The sequence below is a fragment of the Zea mays genome, chromosome 7 (assembly GCF_902167145.1).
Source record: "Zea mays cultivar B73 chromosome 7, Zm-B73-REFERENCE-NAM-5.0, whole genome shotgun sequence".
Taxonomy (NCBI): Eukaryota; Viridiplantae; Streptophyta; class Magnoliopsida; order Poales; family Poaceae; genus Zea; species Zea mays.
This window is the reverse complement of record NC_050102.1, coordinates 59,961,146-59,984,413: the sequence shown is the minus strand read 5'-3', so window position 1 is coordinate 59,984,413 and position 23,268 is coordinate 59,961,146. Positions and strand designations below refer to the sequence as shown.

The window sequence follows — 23,268 nt, the reverse complement described above, 5'->3', positions numbered from 1 at the left end:
CTCTTGGTCGATAGTAGAAATTGTTTTGGCTTATGTAGAGAGGTGATGACATGCCGTAAGTAGTCATCACTTCCTCTATAATTATAAGTCGAGTCTTTACACGTTAGGCGTTCCTTAAATTGTGCTTCACAAATGAGTGTATGCTTGTGTTTATGACTTGAATAGATGTTTTCGAGTAAACTAATAAGTTCCTAAAGCAATTATGTGTAAGGTGTTTATAGTGACACTTTATCCCGAAAGGTGTTAAGTCTGTGCATAAATAAGAAATAAGTGTACTTGTGTAGTGTGGATTGATTTTGAGTACATATGTCGCAAGAAATGGATTAGTGCGCATATAGGAGATGAATGTGTGTGATGAAATGGTGACATGCCTTCGTATTCATCATGTCGTCTGTTTGGTGACTTAGCCGAGAGTCGTGAAGAAATGTCGTTTACCTATGTGTTAATATTGTCCCTCTGCAACTCTGTATAATTGCCATGTGAAGTATGATTGGATTAGTCTATGTTTGCGATGTGTGGTGAAGTGATGGCATGACTACGTAGCCGTCACGTCACCTATTATGTGACTATGTTTAAGTGTGTCTTGATCTAATCTAGAGTAAGTCAAGTCTCTAAAATGCGGGAATTCTTGAATTGTATAGAAGCTGAATTTTAGTAATTGCTGTTTTGGGCTGCACGCGCTGTTTTAGTTGTGCTGTATGTTTGATGAACTAAATTGTGTTTTCTCTAGATATGTGCTATAGAAAAGTTGTAGATAACATGATTATCTTGCTTGTACTAAAATTTGACAGCCATAAACCTGATCGTTTAGGAGTTGTGCTTTTCACAAGCCCAGCACCTGAATCTGTCGAATTTCTGAACAGATTTCAGAAATTGCAATGGTTGCTTAAGTTAATGTTGAAATCAGTGATTGGTGGTCACAAGAAAGTTGTAGACAACTCTATTATCTCACTTGTGTTAAAATTTGACAGCCATAGGTCTGACAGTTTAGGAGTTATGCTTTTTACAAATTCAGTAACTGAATCTGTCCAAATTCTGTACAGATTTTAGAAACTGCATTGTTTGCTCAATTTAATGTTGCAATCTGTTCATGGTCGTTATAAGAAAGTTGTAGGTGCTTTTCTGATCTTGCTTGTGCTAAAATTTCATAACTACAGGCCTGACGGTTTAAGAGTTATGAAATTTACGAACTGGTTGCTGTGTTCTATCCTCGGTCAGAACAGATTTCGAAAACTGTAATGTTTGATTTGATTAAAACTGGAATCACTTCTTGGTGATTATAAAAGTTGTGTAGTACTTTTGCTAAGCTTTTCAAAAAGTCTTGGATCACTATTTTTGGTGGTCTGAAGATTAAGTTACATGTGTTTGAAGTGTGAAGACTGAATCTGTCCAGTTTTGGACAGCACAGCCTTCATAGTATATTTTACCCTTGATACATGCTAAACCAGCCAGGGATGTTTATAAATAATTTGTAGAATATTTAATTATCTTTCCAGAAAGTCTAGGGTCACTTTGTTTGTATGTCTAAATCTTTTGTTGTGAATTTTTGAAGCTGCAAGTCTGAATCTGTCCAAATCTGGACAGAGCTGCTGTGTTTGCACAATTCGACCTTGCTAAGTGTTTAATCAGGTTGTGATGACAATACCAAAGTTGTAGAGCACTTTTTAAGCTTTCCAGAAAGTCCTAGTTTGATATTTTTGGACTAACCATTGAAGAGTTATGATTAAAACAAGCAACTGCTGTATTGCTGTCCAAAAATCTGCAACTGCGCATTTGATTGTTTTGTTCACCTGTTGGCTAAATATGCTTAGTTAGCACTTAGCAGACATAGACTTGTAATGTCTAAACTTAGGATAACATGTGTTCCATGATTGATGTGTTTGCTTGAGTAGTTAATTGTGGATAGGAATTCCTCCTCTATTGAACTGGTGCTTGGGATGCTTTTGTGTGATAAATAGAAGAATAATGAAAAGTCGTAGCAGGTTAAGTAGATGCTCGTACTTATGGGGTCGTATTTGTGTTGCGTAAATGTCCAAAATGTTTTTCGTCTTTTTAGTGGTGTTAATGTTGTGCGTTCGACGATATGTAGTTAGCTAACGCTAGTGTGTGTGGTTATTTGTGATGTCTCGCTACTCAGTGTTTAATTCACTAGCGTGTACTTAAAGTATCATGTGTTATTTCATTATATTCATACATATGCATCTTGCATCTCATTTAGGACCGAGAGATGCTGACCATGCAAGTGATGTGATGCCACCCACAAGATGCAGTCGGTGGACGGCCCAAGGAAGGATGGACATAACCAGTGGATGCTCGCCAAGCGAGTGCCACCCAGCAAACATTGTCTAAGTGTTAAATTAAAGGCAAACCCCGGTTTTATGCATAACCGTTATATATGCTATTTTACTACACTTATTGATTGTAGGATTGAATGTGCACTTAAGTGTAGGAGTTGTTTGAAACCCTAGTTGCATGATCTCAGGAATCCCATTGAGATGAATACTAGTATGCTAAGTCGAGTAGCTGCTTTATTAATTAGGGATTTCGGTAGAAGTCGAGTGATTTTTCTAGCACTCGCGCGAGGTCAGGAAATTGATTGTATCCACTTTCTTATCATAATGATGCTGGTTTGTGGACAACAATCCATGGGGATTGGTTGTCCACGGGATAAAAATTGGAATAAGGATTAAGGTGTGGTACCGTGAGTCAAGCGTTTGAACGTACTAAACACATACCGAGAAATATGGTAAATCGGTAAGCCTAGTACCTGAGTGAACCTGCCCGCAGACATATCCCCTCACGCGACCTGAGACGTGGTCTCCCATTCCGGTTATGGTGGGTACAAGTGCGGTCACTGCACGACGGCAGTCGGGGTCAGTGAGGCATTGTACGCCAAGGCGGTGAGCCCTGATCTGTTGCCAGGGAATCGATGGGGACGGTTGATATGTGTGGGGACGGAGCGCCCCTACATGTCGTGTGTTTAGGTTTACCTTGCAAGGTTTAAAAACTCGATTCGAATCGTCTGCTTCTCGCAGCTAATGAGACTGCTTGATCCATGCTGCTACATTGAGTAATAAGTGGAAATGTGGCGACTGGCAAAAGATGTTGGTTGATAAAAATGTTTGATACCATGTATGATTAGCTAGGTACACATCTAGTTAAAAAGGATCATACTAAAACTTGAAAAGCTAAAACATGATTTTAGACTCAGCTAGTGCTTTTGGCAAACCAAACCCCTCAGCCAAACAGCTGCATGTCTAGAGGTAGAGGAGTAGACTCCTCACACCGGGTAAGTCTAGCTGAGTATTAGTATACTCAGCCTTGCTTGTGGCATAATTTTTGCAGGTACTTCTTAGGTTGATTGGTTGATGGTGTGACTTAGCCTTTATCCCTGCCACCGGGATAGATGGTCGAGAGGGTTACTGCTTCCGCAGGAGAGGACCAGGAGGAGTAGTGTGGCCAGGCTTCGCCATGTTACTCGGTTTTCTCCGTTAGTTATTTCCGCTGCATTAAAATTTATGGTTATTATTTCTGAAACTCCGATAATGTAATCACTGATTATACTTATTAAATTTGTGGTATTATGTTTTATTGTATTTCTCTGTGCCTCACCTTCGAGTGAGCTAGTGGTATTCGATCCTGGTAAGTGGCTTTATCGGACTAGATCCGAGGGACTGACGGGTTATTCCTGTTTAAGTGTGTTGCTGCCCTTAAGGGTGCGACTTGGGCACTTAAGCTGGAATAATTCGGGCGGTTCCACCACAGTGACCACCCGGGATAATAGTGCAACCATGAGGGTGGAATGGGACACCCTTAGCTGATTAATTAGAGGAATCTAGGGGTGTAGTTGGCTTTGTCTGAGGGCCGTCAATGGGGGCGGGGGCGTAGTGCTCGCTCTGCTAAGGGGGGGTGCAGAGGTTCATTTGATTTGGTTTTGTTAGTCATCCACCTTGGGGAGGTGTACTGCGTTTGTATGTCTGGCGAAACCTAACGAGCAACTATGCACCAGGGGAGTCTTTGTAAAAGCTACGTAGTGAAACCTTGTCGACTCACCTTGGTAGTGTTTGAGGGTTTGATTGACCTGAGGCAAAAAGGGATCACGACTCGTGGGTAAAGTGTGCGACCTCTGCAGAGTGTTAGAAACCGGTATATAAGTCGAGCTCACGGTTAAGAGCAGCCTTGGGATCCTCTTTGATTAGAAGAACTTTGATTACTTTATGATGATAATTAAGAATGTTGGTTATAATTCTGATATCTGGTATTTCCACTTGGAGGAGTACTTTTGGGTAATAACTAGGTTTATTACTAAAACTTGGCTCTACTAATAGTAATAAATGTTTGACCAACTAAAAGCAAATGCTTAACCTCAACCCCACATACAACTAGTCCACTTTAGCCAAACGGGACATTTGCTGAGTACGTTGATGTGTACTCACCCTTGCTTTACAAACCACCCCCACCCCAGGTTGTCCCCACTGTACTCAGTGCTCAGGAGGAGATGCTAGCGACATGGAGGACTTTGAGGAGTTCCAGGACTACGACGAGTTCTAGTTTTTCTTAGTGGCAAACCCCCATTCAGCTACCTGTGTAGGCTTATCTTCTATGTTTTGTTTTCCGCACTTTGATATAAATGTTAAAGACAATGGTTATGTATTAGACTCTGTGGATGTCTTGGACATCTTGATGTAATTAAAGTACATTTCCGCTATTTACTTTGAGCAATGTGTGATGATGTCCAATTATGTAATCGCTGTGTACGTGAGTTTCTGATCCTGGCACGTACATGGTTCGCATTCGGTTTGCCTTCCAAAATCGGGGGTGACATAAGTAGATACCAACCCAATTAAATAAGAGATCGCAATTGATAATAACACCCATAATGCAATGCAAATGACAAATTGTGTTTAATTCCATAAGTTAATCATGTGAGTGTCTGAGCCGCTCTTGACCGTGAGCACGACTGATATACCAGTTTTACACTATGTAGAGGTTGCACATCTTTACCCACAAGTTGTGTTACCGATTTGCCACGGGGTTGATTGGACCCCATACAACTCTACCGAGGAAGCGAGGCAGGGTAGCACTACGATGCCTTTACAAAGTTCCACTAGTTCGAGAATACCCACTACGGTTTCAGGACAAAGGAAACATAGGAATCCCTCATCCGAACTGCCATCGCAGTAGTTCGACTCGAGAACCTCCCTATACTATAGCAGCGATGCCTCCCCGCTTGCCCCTTTTGGGTAAGGTAATCTCTCCCTAGCTTTCCTAATTACTTGGCTAAGGGCGTCCAATTCCACCCTTGTGGTAGTACTGTTTTCCTGAGTGGTTCTCCATGTTCCAATTAACATAATGATATTATCATGAACAATAATTAAAACAACAACATAATTGGAACATGATCATAACACAACATTAGTTTCCCAAAACCAGGTAGAGCAATAGGAAATCTACCCAATAGTTCATCTGTTTGCAAGGTGGGGGATAAATAATGCTAGGGAAACCTATTAGGTCCCATCAAATTAATCTAGACATGTCACAGTGATTAATATGAACATTATTAGGTAGAGAAAAGTGATCAGGGGCACAACTTGCCTTAGACTCGAGATTCCCAGGTACCAACTTGCTCTTCAAGTGACTCGTAACCTCGCTGCTATTCGTAGCAATACAAACAAACATGTTATAGGCAAAATTAACATCACACCAAACATGATATCAGAATGCATGATAATAATCTACGCATCGTAACGAGATCTTAGGTTCGAGAACCACTAAATTTGGAGTTACATTTATAAAGTTATGATTTTTCGAAATTTTAAGTGTTGGATACAAAGAAACTAAGTGCATAATTTTAACCTAGGTTTCATAACAAGTTAGGGTTACCAGATGGTAAACAATATTAATATGAACCTAATGCAACTAGAATGGATCAAAAAGGAGTTAAAATGAATTACTTATGAATTAACCAAGTTTCTGGAATTATTTATATACTAAAAACCATTTTCTATATTAACATACTCATTTTATTTAAACCTTGGGCTGCGACCACAATTTACCAAAAGCTCAAGGGGCGTTTCATAAGAAACCAGAGCCTGATGGTAAATACTTTACACTCAGAGTGGACGACGGGTTGATTTCTAAATAAGACAGGGACTTTTATGAAAAGGATTCGGTGAAGGGGTATGGGTGATTTTTGGTCGTTGGATCAAAACCGGGCACCAGGATTAAATTTTCTTTAAAGCGAACCGGTACACATTTGTAGCCTATGGATCACGATCCTACGGTCCACGATCAATCTTGAGGCGGTACGCCTGGCTTTGATCTGGACCGCATCCTTCGAGATCAACGGTCCATACATGCTAAACGACAGGGTCACTGGTTTTAATCACAACCGCTCGATCAGACAGCGATGGTCACGATCAAAATACTTAAGATCAAATCCAAGTCGCAGGATCACGATCGGACGAACCAGATTGATCAGGCCAAAACGGTACTCGCGTTCTAATCTCAGCCGCACATAAGGAAATCAACGGCTAGCGACCCTTCTTCCCCCACCAGACATCAGGGCACGACGACGCTAGGACCTCCCACGGCGGAGCTCCACCGGCGCGCAACTGATTCGGTCCCCCCATGGCCCAACCGACCATCTAAGAAGTTCTACACCATCCTAGGACCAAGGCGGAAATTTACAGAGAATTTTTACCTACGAGGGTGGCACAGAAGTCACGGTCCATGGCAAGCGCGACTCCGGAAGCAAGGCGCCCGCACCAGCGAGCGATTCCACAACGGTATGGTCGAAATCTAGCTCAATAAGACTCCGCCCAGATTTTCCCCACGCGACGGTGATGCCCCCCCGCGTTGCTTCCTCGACTGCCCGACGGCGTAGCCCGGAGTACCCTTACGGCGGCGTGGAGACGGTTCAATGGAGGTGGCCGCGACTCCCTCCTTCCTCCTCACGGTGACAGTGGTGATTGGGATTAAGGGGAAGACAAGGAGGGAAGGAAGAACCCACGACCCGCCCCTTAATAGTCCCGGTGATGTTGGTTGGGGGAGGGTAGCTGCGCTCGAGTTGGCGGCGGAATCAGCAAGCAGTTGCTTGGGGAAGATCTATAGGACTTGCTGACATACCGGGTCCATAGACCAGCGACCACACGAGCGGATGACGAAAAGGGGGCCACACGCCAACGATGGCCGCGAGTGCAAGGGAGCGCGACGTGGGTAACTGACAGCTGGGGTCGCGCGGTCGGCGCTAGGAACCCCAGGGAGTTTGGCCGCGGCCAGATCAATTCGGCCCATGCGGCAACAGGTGGGTTCCTTTTTTTCTTTTGTTTAATTTCCTGGTTTCATTTTCTATTCCAAATTCCAAATATTCAAACCAAATTCGAATGCCTGTTTTGAATTTCAGATGTCCAATCTCAAATATAATCCAAATACGAATATAAATCCTACTATTTTCAATACTATTATTTATTCTCCTTCCCATTATTTAATTATAGTAATAAATGACTTTATTACAACTTCCTTTTCCCATTTTCTGTTTTTATATTTTCATTTATAATTTGAGGTCAAATTTAAGTTATGATTCCTTTATTTCAATAAAATGCATCACTACAAATTCATCTGCATGAGATGCACATTTCTTTATTTATTTATTGGTTACTTGACTAATTGATACCATTAACTGAATATGAAAAAGGAAGGGACCTAATTAATCTCCAAAGGTTTAAAAAATTCCCAAAACACTTAACATAAATATGTTTATTTATTTATATCATTATTTTTCTCTGATACAATTTTGGGCTTTACATTAGTCCTTATCTGTGTAATTAGTTTTGCAATTAGATTATATTTAACAGTTACAACTAGTATAAACATCTTATTTGACGGGACTAGGCTTGGGCATTCGGCTAACCGAAATTTTTCGGTTCATTTTTTTGGTTTTTTTAAGTTCGGCTTTTGAATAATGAAAACCAAAATTCTATATAAAAAAGGAAAAACTGATCCTTCGGTTAACCGAATAGTTCGGTTTGGTTTTCGGTTGAACCGAAAAACCGAACATTAGTCATGTGCTCACACAATTTTAGAATTGAACAACAATATTTATTTTCCATGACTCATGTGCAACATTACAAAAGTCATACCAACAACAATTACATGTAATTCAATTAATTTAAGTTAAATGCCACACAAAGGCTCAAATGACAAGCAACAAATGCAGCAAAATGCTCAAAGTAAAACATAAATGCTTTAATCAACATACATAACAACTAAAGATTGGTTAGTTCGGTTTAAACAGAACTAAAAACCGAAAACCAAAACTAAGTTCGTTTTTGAAGAACGGTAACCGAAGAATATTTTTTGGTTTGACCAATTTTGGCTTTTCGGTTTCGGTTTTTTTCGGTTACGGTGTTTGGTTTTTATGTCCAGGTCTAGGCGAAACTAGAATTTCATCTCTAGAACCTAAACGGGCTTTTAGAGAACAAGAGGGTCTATGCATGTTTGGTTGCATGCTTCAGGCGCCAAAAATTGCCACACAGTTTGTGTCACATTTGACTAAGATTAGACGTTCAAATTCTACGCTACATTATGACATGGCTAAAGGAATCTTGTCACACTTTTATCAATCATTGATAGTGAAACAAAGAAAAATTATGCCACATCTATGGCTCTAAATCAAACTTGCGTCTAACTCGATCAAACTTGGCTAACCTTAAACGTATTAAATTGTGACAAGTGAGGCAACAAATCAAACAAGCTCTAAATAATTGCGACGCTTGGAATGGCCTGTCTGGATAGATAGATATCATAGACAACAATAAACATAACGATATTTTTAGAATTTTAAGTTTCCCTCTAAAATTTCTTATCCTATATATTTGAAAGAAAAAAAATAAATAAAAACGGATGGAAAATGAAAAACCCGCGGCGAGTGGTGTCGTACTGTCGTCTCCCCGTTCGAGGGGATCAGGGGAATTGGACGGGCTTGCTTCGACTCCACCTCGCCTCCGTCGGCGTCTCATCTCATGCTGGGACTCTGGTGGGGTGGGGATTGACTTCGCTATAGCCCAATCCAGTCAGCAGCAGCTTCCCGCCGCCCCATGCCTCGTCGCGGCCGGTGGCGATGGGCGACGTCCCAGTCCCTTCTCCAGCTCCCCCTGTTTCCGGCATCGATATGACCCCACGCCGCCGCCGTGAGCCCTCCGAGCCCCGCAGCGACAGCGACTGGGACGCTGGATCCAGTCGCGAGGGCTCCCCGGACCTCCTCCGCCGCGCGCCCGCCGTCCAGATCTCGCGCGCCTCCTCTTCCTCGTCCTCCTGGCTCCGCGAGATCGAGCGCGACCGTGTGCGCCTCGTCAGGGAGTGGGTCCACATGGCTGCCCGCGACCGTGACGACGACACCGGACCCCCACCGTCCCCCGTCCATGAACACGCTCGCAGGGACGCCCCCAGGATCCGCGGCCGCCAAGCGCGCCTCGAGCTCGTCATGCGCATGGCCGCCGACCGCCAAGCCGAGCTCCACCGCCTCTCGCAGCACCGCGCCGTCTCTGACTTTCCGCATCGCAACAGAATCCATGTCGGTGCTTCTTTATTTCCCAACTCACTGTTCCATTACTTGACAATATAGTGTCCTACTTTGCATTTGTCAGATATATCTGACTTGATCAGATTTTCGTCTGTACTGCAGGCGCTGCTCCGGGGTCGGTTTCTGCGCAACAGCGGTTTACCAGAGGAGAGGAGGCCCCCATCTGTGGCCGCAAGGGAGCTTGGCCAGCTGCGGCAAAGGCATCCTGTCTCTGGTTTGAGGTACGCTTGTGTGTTGAGACAAGAATGTTGAGGCTGCATCTGCTGCTTAATGGATATATAGGTTCCATTTCTTTTCTGTTGGGATAAATGCATCTGTATGCTAGATAAATGGTTCACTGTTGCAACATTCTGATACTGTAGCTGGAAGGGTTACATCTTTTAAGGAGTTCATGTTTGCAAATGTTCTGCATCATGAAGCAGAAAGATGTTAGTAGCACACGAAAGATGGTAACTTAACAAGTGCTGTACTTATATATGATGATGATAAAGATAAAAAGTTTGTGTTGCTAGTAATGTAAACTTTAACTCACCAAGCAGTTAGTGCTCAGCTTCGGATTATTGCTGCCAAGCAGTTAGTGCTCAGCTTCAAGTTATTGTTGCTTATTGTTGTCACGATATGACACCGGCGTACCGCACATACCAAAAGAAGAGGAAAAAGTTTGTGGGTAGAGGTAGGGGCGTAGGTTAGATGTATGTTGATGCTAAGTGTAGCCTGGTTACTAGAACACATGCAGTTTGTAGAGGTTCGGGTCACGCTATATGTAATACCCTATGTTCTTGTGTATGATGGATTGATGAACACAAAGGTGAAGAAGATTAGAAGCTCAGATCTCAACTGAGCACCATGATCTCCTAGATCCCCTTTTTTCGTTTGATTGTGGTGAGAGTTCTAGACTACCGATGTCTAGTTCATCTCTATGTCTACCCTTTCAAAATAGGTTGGATTCAATCTGCCTCTACGCTAATATACTCCCTTTTACAGATCAAGAGAGGAGAGAGTTACAAACCTGTAGGATAGCGGCCCCCACCTAGTAGGGGCTCCAACTATTTTCTTGTTATAGTTGTGGGGTCGTATGTAGGGCATGTTTGGTTCGTTACCTCAATTACCACACTTTGCCTCACTTTTCTGCCTAAGGTTAGTTTTTCAATTTGAACGACTAACCTTAGGCAAAGTGTGGCACAGTTAGCCACGAACCAAACAGACCCGTAGTGTGGCATGCCCTGGTCATGCCACAGTATCGAGCATGCCATGGAGCAGTGGCAGATATGTCTTGTCGCCAAGGTAGGTATGACCTATCATACGAACAGGTACCAGAGTCCATGTCGTCGAGTACAACGTAGTTGGTAAACATTATAGCCGTCTGTACTTTATAATGCGTCGTGGTACTCTGACGTGTTCAAGCATGGCTACATAAATGATGGCACATATCCAACAATGGACTTGAGTATTCTTGTTGCCTATATCGTGGCAACAATGTCCCTATTTGACTGTAACATCGTCCGTCACATTTAATGTGATGGATGGAAGGCTTATCTAGATCGCTAACGCCATCTGGAGTAGGGTTGAATATAGCTGTACCTTGAGGGACCGTCTTGCCGTAGGGGCAGGGGCCAACCATATTCTTTTGGTCTTTAGGTGCTCCGTAGCTGAATTAGGGACTATGTTTTCCTCATGAAGGACCTTGGGTCCTAGGGGGCCATGACTTGGCCATTGGTAAAAACTCCTAGGTCGAGGGCCTTAGAGATCTAGTGGTGCTCTATAAAGGCTCGAGCAACCGAGTGAAATCTAAGTCTGGAAGCGCATCAAAGACTGGAGGGCCCTGAGGCCTTAGGGGCCTCGGGATTTAGCCATTCTTACATACGACGATTATGGGGACAATCTTACAGTTCTAGAGGGCCCCGAGATCTAGTCCCCCATTATGATGGGCCTCTACATTAGCCAGAGCCAAGGTAGGTTCTCCGAGGCACGGGGCCTTAGGAACACGTGCAAAACAATAGGCTAGCCTATGTAATTTCTTCTATCGAGATCCTTAGAAGGCGTCTTGGTAGCGTCTAAGGGTGTGGCCTTCTCTGGACTCTAATAGAGTCTCCTAGGTCTGCCATAGACCTAGAGGCCTGTAGGTGGGACCAAAATTTTTGCAAGATGCCTGACGAAATGAATCTGTCGTATGCCTGACACTATATTTGCTTCAGCGACGACAGGTGTCGAGAGGTGATGTGACAACTAGGTTCTTCGGGATGAGCAGGAGCATGCATGGTTGCTGTTGTAAGCAACGTGACTCTTACTCTCATCGAGAGGATGATACTATGAGCTGGGGCAATTTTCTGTTTATTTTCTCAAACACTACACAATGCAATACTCTTAGAAGGGTTGTGGACACATATTTATAGCCCTAGGGGCTGCACTACACTGCACTACACACTACACTACACACTATAGCACACAGGTGTTGTCCTCTAGATACTAAAGTGCAGTAAAAAAACTGCAACTACTGTCCTGCTGCTGTCTCCAACTGCTGTTGTCCTGCAGTAGTCAAAAAAGACTGCTGCTGCAGTGCAGTCAAAAGACTGCAATTGCTGCTGTCTTGCAGCAGTAAAAAAGACTGCTGCAAACCGCAACTGCTGTCCTGCAGCAGTAGTCAAAAGACTGCTGCAAACTGCAACTGCTGTCCTGCTGCTGTGCTGCTGTCCTGTTCACCACAAAACAGAGATGTTGTCCTCCACACGAAGACCACATGATTTATTCCATCATTCTTCCCCTAAGTATTGTGCGTCGTCTTGTGGGAAAGTTGAGCCATCCCGGACCTGGAACAAAGCTCAAGGAGCTTGTCCTCCCAAGGGGCTTGGTGAGCAAGTTCGTAAGCTGATCCTTGGTGTTGATGTAGCGCGCTTTGATGCTCCCTTCTGCCAAACAGTCACGGATGAAGTGGTACCTCACCCGGATGTGCTTGCTCCATTCATGGAACACGGGGTTCTTGGCCAACGCCCACTCGGAGTTCCACTGCTCCAACGTCTCTCTCGAGGAGATCACCGAGCAGGCGAACAAGCCAGAGCGCCTGAGTTGAAGCGGTGGAGGCTGCTATGTACTCGGCTTCGCAGCTGAACATGGCTACCACCTGCTGCTTGACCGACTGCCAGCTGATGTGGCACTTGCCGAGGAAGAAGAGGATCCCGCTTGTGCTCTTCCTGGTGTCGATGTCGCCGGCGTGGTCGTTGTCGCTATACCCGACAAGGTGTGCCTCCCCAGGCACCTCGGGTAGTAGAGACCGTGGTCAAGAGTCCCCGCAATGTAGCAGACGATCCTCTTCACAGCCTGCTCGTGCTCCGTTGTTGGTCGCTGCAGGAACCGACTAACGTAGCCGACGAAGTATGCCAGATCCGGTCGTGTGTGGACGAGGTAGCGAAGACTCCCCACAAGACGCCGGTACTGAGTAGCGTCCACCTCCTCCGCCGTGCTGTCACGACTCAGCTTTAGTCTGTCCTCCATCGGAGTGAGAGCTGGGTTGCAATTAGTAAGCCCAGCCAGCTCAACAATGCGCCTGGCATAGGCGGTCTGGCGAAGTGTGATCCCAGAGTCACTCTGGTGCACCTCAATCCCTAGGTAGAAGGAGAGATGCCCCAGGTCACTCATCTGGAAGGTGGCCTTCATCTCTTCCTTAAACGCCGCCACCTCTGCATCCTTGGCGCCGGTGATCACCAAATCGTCGACGTAGACACCCACCAGCAGGGCATTTTCTCTATTGCCTCGCCGATAGATGGCTGCCTCGTGTGAGCTTGGCATGAAGCCCATCCTCTTGAGCATGGAATCCAGTTTGGCATTCCACGCCCTCGACGCCTGTCGCAAGCCGCAGAGGGCCTTGCGCAGGCGCAACACCTTGCCCTTCTTGCCAGGGATCGCAAAACCTAACGGCCGGTGTACGTAGACCTCCTTCTTTAAGTCGTCATTAAGAAACGCCGACTTGACGTCCATGTGATGAACGTGCAAGCCCTCCTGGGCTGACAACGCAAGGAGTCACACGGATTCCATCTGTGCCACGGGGGCGAAAGCATCGTCGAAGTCGATCCCCTCCTGCTGTAAGAAACCGCGTGCCACCAAGCGAGCCTTATGCTTGACGATGGCGCCGGCTTCATCCCTCTTCAGTTTGAACACTCACTTAAGGGCGATCGCGCCATGACCATGAGGGAGATCAGCGAGCTCCCAAGTGCGGTTCATCTCAACCGCGTCCATCTCCGACTGCATCGCGGCACGCCAAGCCGCGTGTTTCTCGGCCTCCACGAAAGACCGAGGCTCGCCATCGTCGCATGCAAGATGCAACTCTTCTGCCAGAATGCGAGACGCCGGGCCCGGCACTGACGGCTCAATGAGAAGGCTCTCCACCTTTCGATACCGCAACGACTCGCCATCGTAGCACGCGTCGACGCGCTCCTCGTCGTGGGAGAGCGGGGTCACGAGCTCCACTGGGTTCTGCTCGACACGAGCTGGCGTCGGAGAGGACGTTCCCGGAGAGGGTACCGTCGGTGCTGGAGTACGTGGTGACAGAGAGCTCGCTGGAGCCGGAGTAGTGGCTGAATTGCGTGGTGGCGAAGAGCTCGTTGTAGCCGGAGCTGGAGAGCGTGGCGCTGGAGTCGGTGGAGACTTGGGGGCTGGGGTAGGCTTACTCGGAGAAGGGTCGCCTACTCCCCCGGCTCCCTCAAAGTGGACATACTCGATGGTGAAGTCGTCGTACGTTAGAGTCGTGCCGTCGTCCACCGCCTTGTCCAAGGCCCACCCTCGCCCTTCGTCGAACACTACATCGCGCGCTGTGCGCACACACAGTGTTCCTGGGTCAAGGATGCGGTAGGCCTTCGAGCCCTTTGCGTAGCCAATGAACACCCCTAGGGTGCTCCTGTCGTCGAGCTTGCCGATGTGGCCAAGCTCCTTGGTGAACGCGAGACAGCTGAAGACCCGTAGGTGAGAGACCGCCGGCTTGCGCCCATGCCAAGCCTCATACGGTATCATCCCGTTGAGTGCCTTGGTGGACGAGCGGTTGAGGATGTAGACCGCTGTCACCACCGCCTCTCCCCAGAAGAGAGCCGACATTCCCCTCTGCTTGAGGAGAGCCCGAGCCATCCCCACAACCGTCTTGTTGCGCCGCACGACGACGCCGTTTTGCTGCGGGCTGTATGGCGCGGAGTAGTGGCGTTGAACGCCCTCATCTGCGCAGTACGACGCGAACTCAGCCGCTGTGAATTCACCGCCGTTGTCGGTGCGCAGCACGCGCAGCTTGCGACCGCACTCCGCCTCCGCAGCGACCTGCACACACTTGATGGCGTTCGTAGCCTCTCCCTTGCTGCCAAGGACCATCACCCACATGTAGCGGGAGAGGTCGTCGACGAGCAGCAAGAAGTAGCGTCGTCCTCCTGGTGTGGCTGGTGTCACCGGGCCACACAAGTCCCCATGCACGAGCTCGAGCCTCTCCTTGGCTGGGAAGCTCGACTGCTGGGGAAAGGGGAGCCGTCTCTGCTTTGTCAACATGCAGACATCGCAGAATTGCTCCACATGGTCAAGGCACGGCAGGCCTCATACCATCTCCTTGGCACTGAGCCGCTTCAGGGCCTCGAAGTTAAGATGCCCGAAGCGCTCGTGCCACTGCCATGCCCCGTCGTCCCGACGAGCAGCAAGGCAGCAAGGTTGTGCCACCTTCACGTTGAGGATGTAAAGCCGATTTGGACTCCTGCGTACCTTGGCAAGAAGGCGACGAGAGGGGTCCCAGTTCCTCATGACTCCTTGCTCGACCGCCACGCGCGAACCGTTCTCATCCAACTGTCCCAAGCTGATGATAGAGTTTATCAACGCAGGGATGTAGTAGACTCCGGTGAGCAGCCCGTGCTCACCAGACGCGACGGTGAATACGACTGAGCCGGCGCCCTTGATCTCTACGTCGGAGGCGTCCCCAAACTTGACGGAGCCTCGGACGCTAGAGTCGAGCTCGGTGAAGAACTCCCGTCGGCCGGTCATGTGATGAGTGGCGCCGGTGTCGAGGCACCATCCTTCGATCATGTCGTTGCTGGAGCCGTCGCCGAGGAAAGCGCGTGCTTTCGACTCATCAAGGTGGAGTGCCGCTGCGGCCGATGTCGCTGGAGGTAGCTCGATGCTTGCGTGTGCTAGGAGCAGAGCTTCCGCCTCTACCTGTGCGACGTTGACCTGGCCGCGTCGTGGCTATCGACATTCCCTGGCCCAGTGGCCAAGCTTGCCACAGTTGTGACAACCATCATCTCGTGCCGGCTTCTTGTTGCCGACGGCGCCGCCTTGGGCGCCTCCGCGAGCACCACCCTCAGCTTGTCCTCGTGCCCCGGCTTAGGCGCCTCCGCGCGCCTTGCACGGCTTGCCGCGTTTGCGGCCCTGTGTCGAGGAGGACTCCCCCTTTTTCTTGTCACCTTAGCAGGCCTCCCACTGCTCCCGAGTGAGATGTAGCTTCCCGCCGATGGTGATAGGCCTTGAGACGACCAATCGCTTCTTCGATCGTCATCGTGGAGAGGTCTAGCAGAGACTCGATTGAGCGAGCAATCTGCTTGTACTTCTCGGGGATGCAACGGAAGAGCTTCTCGACGGCTCTCTCCTCATCGTAGGTGTCGTCGTCGAACTGCACCATCTTCTGCAACAGAGTGTTGAGGCGAAGAGCAAAGTCATCAACATCCTCACTTGGCTTGAAGGCCAGGTTCTCCCACTCCTTGCGAAGTGCCTGCAGTGTGGTCTTGCGGGCACGGTCGCTGCCGATGCGGGTCGCAGCGATGGCATCGCAGGCTTCCTTGGCAGTCCGCTTCTGGGAAAGCGAAAACTGCATCTTGGGCGGGACTGCAGCAATGAGGGCATCTAGCGTTCGTCGATCCTCGTAGTAGTCGACGTCGCCGTACTGAACTGCTTCCCACATGTGGCGAACCTGGAGCCGTACCCTCATCACCGCGGCCCACTCGACGTAGCTGGTCTTGGTGAGGGTAGGCCACCCACCGCCAGGACCGATGTCCCTGACAACGGCCTGGACCCCATGGTGACCATGGTACCGATCCGGGGAGAGAGCCGCGCCGCCTGTAGAGGCCACGATCTCCGTCGACTCGGCCGCCGCCACCGGGAGCACTGTCGGCGCATCCTCGCTCGCCCATCTGGGCTGCCGCCGTGTGCGTTCTCGCCCGGAGCGCCGTCGGCGCGTCTGCGCCTTTCTAGTCTGCCGCCCCGTGCGCCCCCATGGGGGTGCGTCTGCCCATTGAGTCGCCTGTTCTTGCTCTGCCTCCCTTGCCATCCTGAGCTCATCGTTGGTGCTGCCGTCGCCGGAAACAGAGTTGCCAGCGCTATTGCCGCGCAAAGCCTCGAGCTCTGCCGCCGCCGCACGTGCAGCATCCGCTGCTTCTACTTCCGCTCTCGCTGCTGCCAGTTCCGCCGCCGCCAGCCGTGCTGCCCTCGCCGTTGTCGCTGCAGCCGTTGCTGCTGCTCGCTCGCGTTCTTGTGCCGCGGCGACCTCGGCCTCCTGCTGGCGCCGCGCACTCGAAGTGACTGAGCGTAGGGACATGGTGTGCTAGAGAGGGGTCGCTGCGTGTGGAAGAGGCTATCTCAGACGAAAGGCTGCTCATCCGAGCAGGAGAGGAAGCAACAGTTGGAGCTCTTGCTACCGACTGAGTATAGGGAAAGACACGTGAAGGAGATGAGCAAGAGATGTTTAGACTACAAGACAATCTGGCTTTGATACCAATTGTAAGCAACGGGACTCTTACTCTCATCGAGAGGATGACACTGAGTTGGAGCAATTTTCTGTTTATTTTCTTAAACACTACACAATGCCATACCCTTAGAAGGGTTGGGGACACATATTTATAGCCCTAGGGGCTGCACTACACTACTATACACTACACTACACACTACAACACACAGGTGCTGTCCTCTAGATACTAAAGTGCAGTAAAAAAACTGCAACTACTGTCCTGCTGCTGTCTCCAACTGTTGTTGTTCTGCAGTAGTAAAAAAAGACTGCTGCTGCAGTGCAGTCAAAAGACTGCAACTGCTGCTGTCTTGCAGCAGTAAAAAAGACTGCTGCAAATTGCAACTGCTGTCCTGCTGCTGTCTCCAACTGCTGCTGTCCTGCAGCAGTCAAAAGACTGCTGCAAACTGCAACTGCTGTGCTGCTGTCCTGTTCACCACAAAACAGAGATGCTGTCCTCCACACGAAGACCACATGACTTATTCCATCAACTGTAGCGCGTTAACACCGACCTTCGCCGCGGCGTGGTCACCTGAGCTACAACACTGGAGGGTGCCACCGACCTTCGCCAGGCGCAGGGAGCCCTCTGCGCCACTGCAGCCGCGTCCATCATCGGTCGATCTGGCCGCCGACGCGTCCTCCTTCGGTAGATCTGACCACTGACGTGGTTCAATTTTTTCCTAGGTGAATAAAATACTAAGTCTAGATGTAAAAGACTTAGTATTGAGTCATTAAGTGTTAGTTTAGTATGGGTCAATTCTTCTTGACTACAGCTCGCAGACGAGCTGTTTTTAAGGAGGGATAGAATGTTATGGGCCTTAAGCCCATTAGCTAGGTCATTAGGGTTAGGTTAGCCGCGACCACTGTTCACGTGTGGTTACTGTAGCGCGTGAACAGTGCTAGCCAGATAGGGTTTGTTATGTTGCTTAGCTATTAAGTTAGGGTTACCTCTCTATATAAGGAGGGGCAGGGTGTTAGTAGAGATAAGCAAGAAGAATAGATCTGGTTTACTCCTAGGGCCTCCTACGGGAGGGCTGAGTATCGGGACTATCTTGCGAGTGCATCACAGTTCACAACATCCTCTTCAATCCCCATGCAATCGAACAAGGCCTAAGGGGGGTCGACCCTAGTCATATAGCTATCGACCAGTCGACTAGTCACGATTAGTTGTCCACTAGATCGACTAATTGAACAAAGCCACATCTACATGCATTAAGCAGATGGCATGCATCTAATCAAACAGAGAGGCCAAAGGGCACACATCAAACAAGGAAAGCAGAGAAGAAACCCCCCACTCACCATCTGACGATGAACTCATCTTGAGGGCGAGCACTGCATAGGGTTGGGTGCCTAGAAGGTTCGGGGGGGAGGGGTGTGCGGGCGCCTGGAAGCTCTTGGGGTGATGCTGCGTCTTGGCCCTTGGGCTGCAGCGGCGGTAGCAGTCGTGTGCGGTGCCAGCGGCTCCGCGTCCGAGTGTACCGGTGGTTCCGCGTCTGTGTGCGCCGGCGGCTCAGCGTCTGTGTTCGACAACGGCTGCTGCGATGTGGAGGAGAGATTAGAGTGGCTGTGCCTGTGCGTGTGGTACTATGCACTGGGGCGTTCTGGTCTTGTGCCTGAGGTGAGCTTTCCCTACCCTAGAAGCTCATAAAGCAATTTACAGCCCACAAGTTACAACCCTAGCTCCAACAGCCCACCACAAAGCATGTCTGAACTAGTCGTCCCATGTCTAATCGAATGACAAATCATGATTAGTCGTTGACTAATCAAACGACTAGTATTCTGGTCGGTCTTGTTGCATTGGTGGACCTGGTCGGTTGTGACCTACCGTTTAGTCGGACGACTTGAAAACACTGGTGTCGGCGTTTCGACCCCGGGGGGTCCCTGGACAGACGAGTAAATTGTCGCTGCGTGTCCCAGCCCAGATGGGTCGGCGCGAGACGGGACACAAAGGGGGGAGAACAGTAAGGGGAAACCGCGGCCTTCGTGTTGTCCTGCGCCCAGGGCGGATGGATGCGCTTGCAGTAGGGGGTTACAAGCGTTCGCGTGGGAGAGAGCGAGAGCCTTATGCGTCGGCCCGTTCTCCCGCACGACCAACACTCCGTACGAGAGCCCTGTACCCTCCTTTTATAGACGTAAGGAGAGGGCCCAGGTGTACAATGGGGGGTGTAGCAATGTGCTAACGTGTCTAGCAGAGAGGAGCTAGTGCCCTATGTACATGCCGTCGTGGCTGTCGAAGAGGTGTTGCTGCCCTGTTCATGTGATGTCGTGGCCGTCGGAGGAGAGCTGGAGCCCTGCGGAAGTACAACTGTCGGGGCTGTCGGATCCTTGCTGACGTCTCCTTGCTGACGTAAGGGGCTGAGAGCTGCCGTCGTCATGGAGCGTGCGGGGTGTCATCATTACTTGTTTACTGGGGCGAGCCAGATGGGACGCCGGTCTTGTTCCCCGTAGCCTGAGCTAGCTAGGGGCAGGGTAATGATGGCCCCCCCTGGCGAGGTGGCCGGTCCGGACCCGAGTTTGGGCGAGGTGGCGATTCCTCCGAGGTCGAGGTTGAGTCCGAGCCCTGGGTCGGGCGAGGCGGAGTCCATCGTCTTCCGGAGCCGAGGCTGAGTCCGAGCCCTGGGGTCGGGCGAGGCGGAGTTCGTCGTCTTCCGGAGCCGTGGTTGAGTCCGAGCCCTGGGGTCGGGCGAGGCGGAGTCCATCGTCTTCTGAGTCGTGGTTGAGTCCGAGCCCTGGGGTCGGGCGAGGCGAAGTCCATCTTCCGAGGCCGAGACGGGGGCCGAACCCTGGGGTCGGGCGAGGCGGAGCTTCCTATGTCGCCCGAGGCTGGACTTAGCCGCTGTCGACCTCACTCTGGCGAGTGGCACGACAGTCGGAGCAGGGCAGGCGACGCTGTATTCCTGTCAGGTCGGTCAGTGGAGCGGCGAAGTGACTGCGGTCACTTTGGCCCTGTCGACTGAAGAGCGCGCGTCAGGATAAGATGTCAGACGATCCTTGCATTAAATGCTCCTGCGATATGGTCGGTTGGTGTGGCGATTTGGCCAAGGTTGCTTCTCCGCGAAGCCTACCCGAGCTGAGCCTCGGGCGAGTCGATGGTGCGTCCGTTGCTTGAGGGGACCCTCGGGCGAGGAGTGAATCTTCCGGGGTCGGCTGTCTTTGCCCGAGGTCGGGCTCGGGCGAGGCGGGATTGTGTCCCTTGAGCGGAGCCTTGGCCTGAATCGTGCCCATCAGGCCTTCGCAGCTTTGTGCTGATGGGGTTTACCAGCTGAGATTAGGAGTCTTGGGGGTACCCCTAATTATGGTCCCCGACAATAGCCCCCGAGCCTCAAAGGGAGTGTTGGCACTCGCTTGGAGGCTTTTGTCGCACTTTTTTGCAAGGGGACCGGCCTTTCTCGGTTGCATTTCGTTCCGGTGCGTGCGCGCGAGCGCACCCGCCGGGTGTAGCCCCCGAGGCCTCGGAGGAGTGTTTTGACTCCTTCGAGGTCTTAGTGCCTTTCGTGATGGCTCGGCCGGTTTGGTTGTTCCCTCATGCGAACTGGTCGTTGCCCGGGTGCTTAGTCAGGTCCCAAGTTCTCGGGCTGGTATGTTGACGCTGTCAACGGTTTGGCCGGAGCCGGGTTTACGAGAGCAGCCCCCGAGCCTCCGCACAGAGCGAGAGGACGGTCAAGGACAGACTCGGCTTTTTTCATACGCCCCTGCGTCGCCTTTCCGCAAGGAGGAGGGGGGGGAAAGCGCCATGTTGCCCTCGGAGGGCGCCGAACATGGTGTCTCCAGTGAGTTGCTAACGGGTAATCCGAGCGGACGCCCGTGCCCCATTCGTTAGGGGTCGGCTAGTGGCCCGGAGGCGCGCTCCAAAAGTACCTGCGGGTGATTCGCCGGACCCGGTCCCCTTTTGACGGGGTCCGAGGGCTCGATGCCTCCCTCTGGTGGGATTCCGTTACAAAATCGTTCCCGCTGGTCTCGGAAATGTCCTAGGGTACCTCGGGAGCGTAGCCCGAGCCTTGGTTGTGTATCGAACGTACCCAGAGTCATCCCTTGCTCTGCGTGCTCTGAGGCGGCTGTCGAACCCTTCGGGGGCCAGCCTACGAACCCCTGATCAGTAGTGGGTGCGGAGCCCGAGTGGCTTGAGGCGGCTGTCGAACCCATCCGAGGGGCCAGCCTTCGAACCTTTGACCAGTGGTGGGCGCGGAGCCCGAGTGCTCTGAGGCGGCTGTCGAACCCTTCCGAGGGGCCAGCCTTCGAACCTCTGATCAGTAGTGGGCGTGGAGCCCGAATGCTCTGAGGCGGCTGTTGAACCCTTCCGAGGGGCCAGCCTTCGAACCTCTGATTAGTAGGGGGCTCGGGGCTCGCTTCCTTCGCGGAGAAGGATCCCTTTCGGAGTATCCCCTTTCCCGGTCCCTGTAGCAAGAGAGAGAAAGGGGAAGAGAAAAAGGGATATGAATCTGAACGACGTGGCGTACCTTTTTGACGCGGTCATCATGGCGGAGGTGAAGCGTCGCCTGCTTCGCCTTCCAAAGGTGTCGCCTGTCCTGCCGCAGAGTTAATGCGACGGGACGAGTGGTTCGCGGGGCAGTCGTTGTGCGCGCGCGAGCCGTTCGAGGAACGAGCGTTTCGTCTTTGAGTTTTGAATCTCGCGGCGGGTTCAGGCGAAGTGTTGAACGGGTCTCGCCTGGGCCTTTATATATTCGGGAGAGGGACCGGTGACGGTTCTTTACTCTGCTGCTCGCCTCCCACTTAGGTTTTCGGAACCTGAGGGAATAGCCAGAGAAAGGAAACCGCACACCTTGTCCTCTCCGCCGCCACCTCTTCTGCTTGGTGATGGCCGACCGGGTGACCGTTGTTTCGCCGCGCGACCCGTGCCCTTTCTCCACCGTCACGGCGGATGATCTGGAGGCCCTTGTTGCCGACAATTTGCTTCGTCCTCTCTCCGGTGACTCGCAGCCGGAGTGGATGGCCCCTTCGAGCGGAGCCGCCCCGTCCCCGCCGCCGGGGTATGTGCTGAGCTTCGTCTCTTTTCACGAGCGGGGGTTCGGAGTGCCGGCAAGTCGTTTCATGCGGGCGATTCTGCACGTCTACGGGGTGGAGCTGCACAATCTCAGTCCCAACTCCATCGCGCAAGCAGCCATCTTCGCGGCGGTTTGCGAAGGATTTTTGGGGATTGCCCCCCACTGGGACCTGTGGACCCATCTCTTCTCCGTGGAGCTTTTTGCCTCGACGACGGGGGAAAGAAGAGTTCGCATGGCGGTGCGGGCTGGTGGCTGCATCTTCCAGTTGAGGCAGGCGCGGGCGCAGCAGTACATCCCTGCCATCCTCGCGTCTTCGAACAAGGGGTGGCAGCGCCGGTGGTTTTATCTCCGGAATGACGATGGGAGGCTCCCGTCGTTTTCTCAACGAGTGGTGACCGCCGCCGGCGGTAATTGGCGCTACGGGGCCTCGCGCGAGAGACAGAAGAATCTCCAGCCCCTTTTGAAGGCCTTGGAGGAGCTGCGAGAAGGAGGGCTCACCGCCGTGGGGGTGGTTGCCGCCATTCATCGCCGGAGGGTGCTCCCCTTGACGGAGCGGCGGCTGCCGCTTTGGGAGATGACGCTGGGGGTCGACTTGGAGGGTCTGCAGATGTCCTCGGACCCCCTTCCCGCCGACGACCTCCACAGGCGGGTAGCCGGCACGGTAGGGAAGTTAGACGCCGGCGCCTTTTCCCAGCTCTCGATGCGCCCCGATCGCGGGTGTGTGTCCCTGTGAGTGTCCGCTCCTTCTTCCTTCTTGTGTCGGATTGCCCTTGGTTCTCACAGCCGAGACTTTTCGTCCGTCTCCAGGAGGTGGGGTTTCACAAGCCTTCCCTGCCATCGGTCCCGGAGGACGCGGTGGATCGAGTCGCGCGGAGGGTCGCCGCGGAGAAGAGGAAGGAGAAGAAGGACGCGAAGAAGGCTCGGGCCCGCGAGCGGATGCGGGCTCGGGA

At 50.9% G+C, this 23,268-nt stretch overlaps 1 protein-coding gene across 4 annotated transcripts in view; it reads left to right on the top strand.

Annotated features, from left to right (window-relative positions):
• Positions 1 to 8,907: 8,907 nt before the first annotated feature.
• Positions 8,908 to 23,268, top strand: part of LOC100278771 (uncharacterized) — a 52,204-nt gene continuing 37,843 nt past the window's right edge. For 2 of the 4 annotated variants that reach the window (XR_002263309.3, XR_004851219.1), the window contains exons 1-2: positions 8,908 to 9,574; positions 9,686 to 9,804. Coding sequence is in view for 2 of the 4 variants with exons in the window: in NM_001407552.1 (NP_001394481.1) it covers positions 9,122 to 9,574; positions 9,686 to 9,804 (572 nt within the window). In the remaining 2 variants the exon portion in view is untranslated. The remainder of the gene's footprint in view (positions 9,575 to 9,685; positions 9,805 to 23,268) is intronic. The other 2 variants (NM_001407552.1, NM_001151939.2) reach the window with 1 other exon arrangement.